Source organism: the organism of the source record quoted next, unplaced genomic scaffold (assembly GCF_019419815.1).
Source record: "Pyrus x bretschneideri cultivar Hongxiangsu unplaced genomic scaffold, Pyrus_bretschneideri_v1 Contig20, whole genome shotgun sequence".
Taxonomy (NCBI): Eukaryota; Viridiplantae; Streptophyta; class Magnoliopsida; order Rosales; family Rosaceae; genus Pyrus; species Pyrus x bretschneideri.
Window position 1 is genome coordinate 5590120 of NW_025999502.1, and position 12036 is coordinate 5602155.

General features: G+C 35.6%; 2 protein-coding genes across 2 annotated transcripts; one reads left to right on the forward strand and one right to left on the reverse strand.

The window, feature by feature from the left end:
• Positions 1-49: 49 nt before the first annotated feature.
• On the reverse strand, positions 50-1575 carry LOC103945466 (F-box/kelch-repeat protein At3g06240-like). Its single transcript, XM_009356042.3, has one exon. It carries the CDS (start codon positions 1522-1524, stop codon positions 457-459), a length of 1068 nt encoding a protein of 355 aa, XP_009354317.2. The 5' UTR covers positions 1525-1575; the 3' UTR covers positions 50-456.
• Positions 1576-8151: 6576 nt separating this feature from the next.
• LOC103945412 (WAT1-related protein At1g25270-like) lies at positions 8152-11063 on the forward strand. The gene is made up of 7 exons (XM_018646993.2): positions 8152-8360; positions 8450-8512; positions 9638-9754; positions 9892-10153; positions 10303-10461; positions 10564-10715; positions 10835-11063. The coding sequence occupies exons 1-7, from the start codon at positions 8152-8154 to the stop codon at positions 11061-11063; spliced, it is 1191 nt and encodes a 396-aa protein (XP_018502509.2).
• Positions 11064-12036: the final 973 nt, after the last annotated feature.

The window sequence follows — 12036 nt, forward strand, 5'->3', positions numbered from 1 at the left end:
TATGGTCGTCTTTGCTATGGAGCCATAAGGCTCATTTGGAAAGTATTTTTAGATGATTGAAAGCGCTTTTTAGAGCAAATGCATTCCAATATCATCAACTACCACCTTGCAACAAGAAATCCGAAATCTTATGTCCCAACCAGTATGACTCACTCTGGTAATAACATCATCAACATTAACATACCTAAACAAACCTCAGCATTTCATAGAACATAAAGACATGGCATCTAAGAGTGCTGCAATTTCCCAAGCATTTCTGCACTTGTTTTCAGCATAGAGTGACGGCACGAACTAAATGCGATAACTTCGTTAGCCACTTGTTCAACTTCAAATTACGAGTCACAGGAGGACTAGACTTCGTCGGCCTCTTGTACAACTTCAGACACTGTTTTCGATACACAGCAGCAGAACCAGAACTACGCGGTCTTCTTCTTAGTCTCTTGTACGACTTTCACCTTATCCATTAGTCGAAACTAGGCTCTCCACATAAAAATGGACTTCTAAGGAAAAACGAAGGCCACGAGTTGGAACGTTTTTGGTTTCCTGAGTAGTTGGATCATACAAAACCAGCTCGCCTCTGCTACTTTCGATGTATATTTCGCCATATAAACTGCAGCCGAGCGGCCTCTCAACTCCGAGCAGGGGTCCAATTGTGCATTCCATTTTCCATAACACCTCAGCATTCTGCTCAACCATTTGCCACACATAAAACTCCTTTTGCCTTCCACTGAAAGTATAAGCCATCAAATAAAGAGACTCCTTCGAAGCCGCGAGTTTTTTGCACATTGGACTTCCAAAAACGTTTAAATCCGGCAACTGTAACTGCCCAAACGCCTCATTACGCATGTCAAACGATAAGATCAGTTCGGACTCAACCCTGCCGTATGCAATCCAATAAAGGAAACCATTCACAGCAGTGCACGAAGGTTCATAAATGTCGAAGTAAAACGTATCAATCTCCAGCCAATAGTTCGTTTTCAGTGAATACACCTCAGCGCGGATGCAAGGTGTTTTCGAGCGAGACAAAGAGACAATCCTCACCAACTTATAGTCATCAATAAGCGGGTGGTACCCGAATCCAAGAGCAACACCGGAGACCCGCGCATTATGTATATTGGCACTACCGATAAGACTGTCTGGGAGGACCCTAAATTCCGCCATGGCAGGATTCCACAAAATTATGGGCGACCCAAGATTAGCAAAAGTATCATGAGCTAAACAAAGTAAGCCATTGCAAGATCCCACGAATTTCAAGTGATTGGAATCCATCACAGATGGTATCTCCAAATCTGATAACACATAACCATCTAAAAGCAGCAGAGAAATGACATGCTTACGAGTAATTTGTGAACGATATTTTACAAGGCATCCGGTTTTCGAAATGTTGAGACGGAGGTGCTGAGAAATGAAATGGGAGTCCCTGATCAGAGCATCCCATGCTTTCCGCACCGAGGCGAATCGAACCAGAGATTTGACGGGCAATCTGGAGAGAATGTGGAGCATCAGGTTCGCAGGAAAGGCCATATTTTGACAGCTTGCTTCTATCGCTTCTTTTGTAAAGGGCTTTTGGGTATAAAGAAAAGCCGCACAGCCCGGAACAGACAGCCATCCGTTTCTTTTCTGGCATTTATGACGTCAACCTGTCACGGAGTTCAGTGATATTGTTATTCACTTTTAAATGAGAAGTCTTATATTTGATTCTCGCTTAAGACGAATTTAAATCATATTATTATTAGTTTATTTTGAAGCTTATGCTACTCGCCTACTTTTTTTAGTATAGATAATACCATCCGTTAAAAATAGAAAAAAACTGAAGCCAACCTGTTCTTTAGGACTTGAAGTTGCTGGACTATGTGCCGTGTGATGTGACGTTTCGTGCTAATAATAAAATGATATATGTTAGATTTTTCTAAATATCTTTGTGTTATTGGCACGATACGTTATCGTGACGTAAATCCATGCCACACTAATTGTTCTCTAATGAGAGATTGTTGAGTAAGAAAGCTTGTGCCACGTCACAGGTCCACAAAAGACACAAATTGACGAATTTATTTATTCAGGTGTTATATGGGCACATTTCAGTGAAACCAAATACAAGAGATTCGTTTTATGTGTCTCAAAGAACGGATGATGTAGTTCGGACTTCCCTACCCAACTGGGTGACGGTTGGATTTTATAGGTACTTGTTATTTACTATTTTAGGAAACTACAAAAACCCTTATAAAATACGGTTCATGTGAATGTAAATTTCATACAAGATTGAATTAACGAATTCACACCTACAAAACAAATAACACAGTTAGTCTTATTGACGAACACCGTAAAAAATGGATTTCTTTTAGTGATGTGTGATATATGCCTGAAAATCTAAGAGATAGAGCCATGTTTTCCGTATTTTTTTCAAACTTTTCTAGAAGGGAATTAACAACCCCAAAACATGAGTGCAACACGAATGACTTGTTTTGCAAGTGAAGAATGATTTATTAGGTTTTTATTAGGAGAAATTAGGATCCTATTCATTTTTTCCTACTCCATTGATTAAAACTTTATTCCTTTTCAACTTTTGATCAAGGTCCTTAGGTTTTAATGAATGTCATTACTTCAATAACAAAATATTTATATGTCAAGATAATTTTTTTGAATACATCGATAAAACATGAGTGCAACACGAATGACGTGTTTTGCAAGTGAAGAATGATTTATTAGGTTTTTATTAGGAGAAATTAGGATCCTATTCATTTTTTCCTACTCCATTGATTAAAACTTTATTCCTTTTCAACTTTTGATCAAGGTCCTTAGGTTTTAATGAATGTCATTACTTCAATAACAGAATATTTATATGTCAAGATAATTTTTTTGAATACATCGATATTTTTACAGTAAGGGAAAGGGGAGTTTCGCTAGGTCACACAAATGGGCAGCCTAATTTGGTATTGAATTCACTATCCACAAGATTCGAACCTAATATCTCTCACTTCTAAGTGAAGAGAAATACCAACAGACAGTAGTACTGAGTGACTATATGTCAAGATAATTAAATTTTATTACTAAATATATTCATGTAGTAATATATTCATTTAGTGTTAGAAACGTTACATTTGGTATATTTATATTTATGACTAAACTTTGTATCATATATTTTTATTTTTAGTTTGTGCCCATTTTTAATTTGTAACCTTTTTTTTTTTTTTTTTTAATTTGTACCATTTTTCTTTACAGTTTTAAATTGTACCCATATATTAATTTTTTTGTTCCCATATTTTTTTTTAAAATTTTATTTGAACTCATAATTTTTTTCCCATTTTATTTGTGCCCATAATGTCACATTCCGACCTGGGTCCCCACCATATCCCGGGCTCGACTCCACCATAGCACGATATTGTCCGCTTTGGGCCCCGACCACGCCCTCACGGTTTTGTTTCTAGGAACTCACACGAGAACTTCCCAGTGGGTCATCCATCCTGGGATTGCTCTTTGGCGAACTCGCTTAACTTCAGAGTTCTTACGAAACCCGAAGCCAGTGAGCTCCCAAAAGGTCTTGTGCTAGGTAGAGATGAGAATATACATATAAGGCTTACAGGATTCTCACCCCTGAACGACATAGGATCTTACACATAATTTATTTATAATGTACCCATATATCTTTAAAAATGTACCACTTGTTATGCGTAAAATTTACCAATTTTTAATGTAAATCTATTTATTTTTTTAATCTAAAATGTATCCATTGTTGTTTGTATAAAATGTACGCATTGTTTTCTATATAAAATGTACCCATTTTTTAAATATAAAACTTCCCCATTTTTTTGTAGAAAATGAACCCACATTTTTAAAATTTATAATTACGTGCACCATTACTCATATAATTATAGGGGTACATCTTTTTTTTAACATTTTTATGGGTTACATGTTATAACATTTTACTTTTGGAACAATGTTGAAATTGTACCCCATAGATAATTATATATGGCAAATGTACGGGTACATTCTTTTGACATGTGACAACTATTTTATCATTCATAACAATGTTGGATACATTCTTTTGGCACTTTTTTTAACACCGTTTCCAATTGATTGATACATATATATGCGAACATGTACTTAACATCTATTAATATACATTTTTAAAAGGAATTATATTGTTATATTGATTTTTTATTCAATCAAAATTTTGAAAAAATTTCCATATTTTTTGTTGGCCCTTTTTTAATTTTTTTTAATTTTTTTTATAGCTCATTAGATGTGAGATTTTAAATACCATAAAATTTCAATTTTTATTGTTGACATGGAAATATATTAATATTAATATGCTGAGGTGTACAAAGTCAAAGGACTTTGATCAAAAATTGAAAACCACTAAGGTTTTAATCAATGAGTATTAATGGTTAAAGACTGCATCCAAACTCTCATTTTTTATTATTCTCTACTATATAAGGCAAGCCTAAGTTGTCCACAAAAAATAATAATAAATAATTAATTAATAAAAAGACTCTTTATACACAATACTGGCGGAGAGAAGCAGAGCTTGGGATAGCATTCCCATAGATTCCATGTTTTATCATTCTTCTACTTTTATGACTGTGGAACCTAATTTCTTTTGCTAGGGCATTGATGAAGCCCCCAACATGAATATCTTTTAATTTTAATTGCTAACCTATATAGTTTTGGTTTTTTGTTAAATTCTTAATCACCATTTTATAAATCTACTTTCATAATCTTCGGAGCTTAGTAAGTAGAGTATTTGATAAAATTGCTTAATGCTTTACTTAGGAGTAGAAGTTTTCCCAAGTGCCATACGTGATTAAGGATTGTAAACTTAGGACACGTAAACGCATGAAAGAAGTGGATATTCTTATTTGCATGTTTCCTGTTCTCTATGCTAATAGTGGAATTTTATAGGTTTTGCTTGAACCAGACAAAAAAAATGAAGTAGGAGTTGGTAAGGTTACACGAGTCCCCATGGGACCAATAAGTTTGAATTCACTTTCGTAGAACCATGACACATGACCATGACCAATAAGACTTGTGTAATGATTCAATAAACGGTAATTACGATAACGGTTAGGAGTATTAGATGGTGGACTCAGTATCCTACCGCTCACATCATTGTCATAATACTTCTCAAAATCTCATTCGTTTTCTACATAATCATTCTTTTTAAGTTTTCTTAAATCAGATATTTCAAATGCTCCTTAGTACTACGATCTAATGATATTTATCTTCACTTATAAGTGAAAGATCTTAAGTTCGATTATTCTCAAAGACAAACTACATTATTGCTAGCCCATTATGAGGCTAAGCCCACCTCTTTCTCTTTAATATAGATAACATCGTTTGTTATAAAAAAAAAAAAATCAGATCTTTCAAATCAAACCAACTTTTGTACTTTAACTAAATTATGCGTAATTAATTTTTTAAATTAGTTTTAAAACAATTCTAGTGGATACGATCTCGTGCTTGCATAGCTATACTACTATTGATTTGTGCACTTGTGAGTAATTTAATTTGGGTATTTTGAATCTTCCATTTTAGGCGTTCAAAATTCCAAATCATCCTCTATCCCAACCACCACACCCTACTATTGAAATAACTACCATACCCCCACCATTGCCACTACCATCACTATCATTGTGGCCATCACTATTATCGCCGCCACCACTCCACTACCGTTAGCTCTCTTATATGGTTTTTTCATACCAAATCACTTTATAAAAAAAATACAACTTATTAAACACTCAATTACTTTATTTTATAGTTGATTATTCTTTAAGCACAATCGAAATATTTTTACTTAAAAGAAAACAAGCAACATATTTCCAAAGTCCAAACTGCCCCTTATTCATGTGTTTACTAGCAATAAAAAATCGTACTAAGGGTTTGTTCATCTCATAATCATTTTTTCTCATCCTTATATCATGTAATTATGTAAACATGCCCTCATTGACCTAAAAAAAAAATGTAAACATGCCCTCAAACTATAATTACTTTCCACCTAGCTGTAATGGCCACTTCTCTCTCTCTGCATTTGTAGCATTATACATTTATATGAATTACTTTTAGAACACATTAGATAACAAGATTAAGGAAAAAATTGAGGACGATACGCAATATACCTAATGATGCACGTCTCCCAGATTATATTAACTCCAAAAGCTAGCTTTATACAGACACCAGACGTGAAAAAGAAAGGAAAACCAAAATTTCAAATTATTGGCATTCACTAGTTTAAATTGAATCCTATAGATGGAACTTTGAGTGCAGTATACAACCTTCCAAATTTTCAAAACGGGCAACAGAAATATTCTTTGGGGGTCTCTTTTTGTCTGGAAAGGTTTTGCAAAGTAAATTTACAAATTACGAAACCTTTCAAAGATTATTAAGTTCAGAAACCCATACAAGAATCTATGGTAGGCTTTAATATCTTACTACTAAAAACTAGAGAATTGTTACCCAACGTAAGGAGAACAACTTTTATACGAAACAGGGACACAGTTATGGTGGTGTTCCATACTAATATGGTAAAGAAAGGGTAATGCTACTAATATGGTAAAGAAAGGGTAATGCTAATTAAGGAGACCAAATTTCTAAATCAAACTTTGTAAACCAAATGATGTGAATGTTGATGATTGGATTATTACTTAAGTGTTGATTAACGTGCTTATTTCATATTGGTGACACATCATTTGCTTTGCAAATTTGGTTTAAAAAAATTCTATAAATTTAGTCTCCCTAACATTACTCTTACAAATTTAGTCTTCCAAGCATTATCCATAAAAAAAGGAATGTGTAAGTTTTTGTCCACGTATTCTTATTCTATTGGCACGGGACTTGGCAATGTACGCGTGTCATATTGGAGAATAATTTAGAAACAAAATAACAGAAATACTTATACTTTATTACGAAAAACATACTTGCAATACAGAATGAAATTACACAATAAATACAGAAATTATAATGATACTAACTTGAATGAATCAAATGTAAAGGCTAGCACATAAGCTATGTCTTTCGAACAGTATTTCCGTCCCACTCTTGTGCTTGTGGTTCTACAGCTCGACCAGGATACAACTACCTAATTCTACAACCCGCACTGGATTATAGAATTCTAGCGAATTTCTTTTGTGTGTTTACTCCCTGGAAAGTTTGTACGGAAGTGAAGGAGGAAGAAAAGATGATCTACGATGGAACTGAGACTCCAGTTATATAGGCCCTTTCATACCTCTTCAAATACCTTTTGGATGCATTAAAGAGTTGTGTCTATTAATCAAAATATTTTTAATTAATTTTAATTAAAAACTTAATTCGAATTTAAAATTAATGATCTGATTATTTTTAATTCTTAGGCCCCATGATACCCCAAGGCCCTTGTCTTGATTAATTAATATTAAATTACATTAATATTATGGTATAATCATCAAGTCTAATCCACACAATTAGTGACCCAAACCTCAATCCTCATTCCAAATGGTCCAACACCTAATCACTAATAAAGGTGACTAACTTAATATAAGGACCTTAAGTTCCCTTGAGTTCCCCGATGTGGGACTAAAGGAGCTCAAAAACTCCAACATGTCATGTACGTTATTCTCCTACGTAATGAGAGATTTTTTTCCAAGTATTAAGAATACGAACGGATACACCATGTATCATAATATAATTGGAGAGAAAATATGTTTTTATGTGTCCCTAGTTTTATATTATGAAATGCAGTGTAGTATGAGTACTTCAAAAAAATCTGTCCTACCTAACAAGTAGAAATATTGCTGACCATCAGTAGTAGAATACACGCGTAATCGTTGAGAAGGAGTTCAATTTGCATGGTTCTCTCAACCGTACAAGTGGGATGGATATTGGCATATATCTGTCAGGTATTCGTACTTATAAGACAAACGATAACAACAGAGCAATAACTAGATAGCTGGTTCTCACAACTCCAATTATACTCTCTCTCTCTGTCTGTCTGTCTGTCTCTCTCTCTCTCTCTCTCTCTCTGTGGCAAATAACATTCAAAATTGAGGTCAGTTCAATGCTCGTCAAAAATCTCTCGCATTGCTATTATTAATTTGTTGCTGTTTGAGATTTTTAATACTCTCTCTCTCACAATTCCAATTGCATGCATTGACAGGTAGATCTAGAAAGAGATACAGAGAGATGGCGCGGAAACAGATGTGTTGTAGTACCAGTGTAGTACAAGGGTTGAAGCCAGTGCTGATGATGTTGATGGTTCAGACGGCATATACAGGGATGAATATATTTTACAAACTGGTAGCGGAGGTTGGCATGAGTTTAACTGTCCTCGTTGCCTACCGTAACATGTTTTCGGCAGCCCTTATGCTTCCTCTTGCTCTTATATGTGAAAGGTTCATCAATCACGATCTCTCTCTCTTTCTATTTTCCCCCTTTCATTTATCTAATGATCGTGGTTCTTAACTAATTTATAAACTAACAGGAAGAGCAGGCCCAAACTTACCTTAGATATACTGCTTCAAGGTTTTCTTTCCGGATTATTGGGGTAAGAGTGCTAAAACATATTCAAAATTATTGATATTCCTTTGTGTTTCTTTATTTATTACTTTCCCCATTTCTTAGGATTTGGATTGTTTTGGATTTATATCCTAACCTTACCTGTGTTTCTTTATCACATATATTGTTTTTTCACGTAATCAAAATGGATTTAGAGGAAATTAAGATGTTTGTTTTTTGACTGAAACCTTATTTATTTTTAGTCTTTCAATTTTCAAACTAATAAGGTTTCAATTTAAGATATAGGTAAACCAAGATCGTAACCAAAGTTTGTGACATCCCACATTACCCAGGGGAGTGGATCCTCTAAGCCTTATATGTATATTCCCATCTCTACCTAGCATTTGACCTTTTGGGAGCTCACTAGCTTCAGGTTCCATCAGAACTCCAAAGTTAAGTGAGTAGCGCGTGAGAGAACCTCCCATGATGGGTGACCCACTGGGAAATTCTCGTGTGAGTTCCCAGAAACAAAACCCTGAGGGCGTGGTCGGGGCCCAAAGCGGACAATATCGTGCTACGGTGGAGTCGAGCCCGAGATGTGGTGGGGTCTCGAGCCAAGATGTGACAATTTGGTATCAGAGCCTAACCCTGGCCGCGAGTGTGCTGACGAGGATGTCTGGCCCCTAAGGGGGGTGGATTGTGACATCCCACATCGCCCAGGGGAGTGGATCTTGTAAGTCTTATAATATATATATATATTCCCATCTCTACCTAGCATGAGGCCTTTTAGGAACTCATTAGCTTCGGGTTCCATCGGAACTCCAAAGTTAAGCAAGTATCGCGTGAGAGAACCTCCCATGATGGGTGACCCATTGGGAAGTTCTCGTGTGAGTTCCCAGAAACAAAATCGTGAGGCGTGGTCAGGGCCCAAAGTGGACAATATCGTGTTACGGTGAAGTCTAGCCCGGGATGTGGTGGGGTCTCGAGCCGAGATGTGACAAAGTTTCCTTTAAATTTATTTTGTTCTTGTATAATTTCCTCCCGAATAGACACGAACTAAAACATTAGTGTGATGAGTTTAATTAATTTGATGTATTTGAGTTTTTTTTTTTTTGTTTTTTTTTACATTTATTTCAAACAAATGTATAAATACGTTTGTGTTGAATTATTGCAGGGCAACAATGGCACAAAATTTTTACATAGAGAGCTTAGCCTTAACATCAACAACATATGTTGCAGCCTGCAATAATCTTGTTCCAGTCATCACCCTCATCATAGCAGTATGTTTTAGGTACTTGCACACAGAAGTAATTAACGTTTTCAGGTTTAATGAAATGTAGTTTTATTAATAAATTTCTGAGATTAAACTCATTTAATTTAACTGATTAGTTTGGAAAATATGCTGGTAATATTATAATTAAATATCAGGCTGGAGAGCTTAGCACTTGGAACACATGCAGGAAGGGCGAAGGTTGCGGGGACACTAGTATGTATAGGAGGGACCATGCTCTTTACGTTCTACAAAGGGAAGCCTATTGCCATGTGGTCAACACACTTTAACCTTTTACGTAACCATTTGCATGAAAACAGCCACGTGGCATCACTGCATAAAAACACTCACACTCAGTTGTTGGGCTCCTTTCTGGCACTCTGCAGTAGTACCTCATTTGCGTGTTGGTTGATATTTCAGGTTCCATTTCACACAACACAGTCCTCATCATATCTGTAAATGTGTGTATATATGTATGTGTGCGTGTGTGGGATATTGAGTAACCTTGCATACTGCATGCATGTGTTTCGCTTAATATTGTGTTTTAGTAATTTCGTGTCTATATTCAGACGAAAATGACGAAGAGATACCCTTGCCATTACTCAAGCACTGCTCTAATGTCTCTCATGGCATCAATTCAGTCTGTAGTATTTGCGCTTTGCAAGGAGAGGGATTGGAATCAATGGAAGTTGGGTTGGGATATCAGACTTCTTGCTGCTCTGTATACGGTATACGCGAGATATATATACACAGTTCGCCTTGATCGAGGAATAACTAATTTGTCAAGGCAAATAAATTGTGTTCTTCTATGCTTGGTTTGTGTGATGTAGGGCGTGGTGACGACTGGACTCGTAGTGACTCTAACTGCATGGTGCGTACGAACGCGAGGGCCGTTGTTTGTGTCAATTTTCAACCCACTTTGCCTTTTGCTGATAACCTTTGCTGCGCCCTTTTTGCTGAATGAAAAGTTATACGTAGGAAGGTACCTACTACCTAGTGAGGTTTCACTAAAAACGCTTAATATTTATTACGCTGGTTAACTGTATAGGAGAAAATTAATAACGGAAGTTCTTTTAACGTTTCTATGTATTCAAACTGCAGCATGTTAGGAGGGCTTCTAGTTGTATGTGGATTATACACAGTGCTTTGGGGTAAAAGCAAGGAGATGAAGATGATGACTCAACTGCCACAACCACCACTTCAAGATCAGTACTCCCATTCCATTGACATGGCAACATCTGCAGTTCACACTACTACTTGCGATAGCAATGCACGACCAATCTCAAATGCTCCAATGAACAATGGACTCAAAGAAAACATTGAGCATTAACTAGCTAGTTCAAAAGAATAATGATAAGTAATGGGATTTAAGACTTAATAAGAGGATCGGAAGAAGACTCCTTTCCAAATGTGTACTACGTACCTATATCCATTAATAAACAATATTGAGAAGAAAATAATAATAATTAGAAGTAAAAACCAGAGTGTCTATTCTTCTCACTGATCTCTTCTTCATTTGACTATTCACTTGATACTTAATTAGAATAGCGTGTGATCCATATTACCCTTCACTTGACGAGGCAGTGAGATCTATAATTAGATCTCTGTGAAGTACGATTGAAACCTCTTTTCAATCCACCCAATATAATTCACATAAGATCTCACAAACTAGGAGTGACACCTAACTTTGTATCATAGCACCCAAGCCAAGATAGAATGGTCGAATAATCTACTCAGTTGAAATTACAATGTATTCTGTTCTACAATGGATTGAGCTATTGCATGTCAAGTGCTCATGTGATACAATAATGATTCTTTATTTGTGATTTAGAACTTTGTTTATAACCACTAAATGCTATGACCCGAGACTAGTAATCTAGAAGTACAGATTCCTTGCATTATGATGGTCCAATATCCTATATTGTACATTCTTGACTCTGTAAGTAACCCAAAGACTCAAACTAAAAGCGGAACAAGCCTCTTGGAAGATATATAGCGTATAATCATGAAGATCAACAACTACTTACAAGCCAACTGTAATGCCTCTTACTGACATGAACATAAACATCTCTTATGTGTGTGTGTGTATCATTTGCAGATTCTTTAATAAGCACATGCGACATGTTTTAGAGATAACACGCAATAACTTGAGACATGTTATTCAACCGAATTGATTATTCGAAAAGGTATGAAAAATTCCAATTACAAGATTTACAACCTCGAAATATTTGACTCATTATTTTGGACTAATTATCGTAGAATTAATTCCACATTGTCTTAACACATGAATTAATTCCACAAAT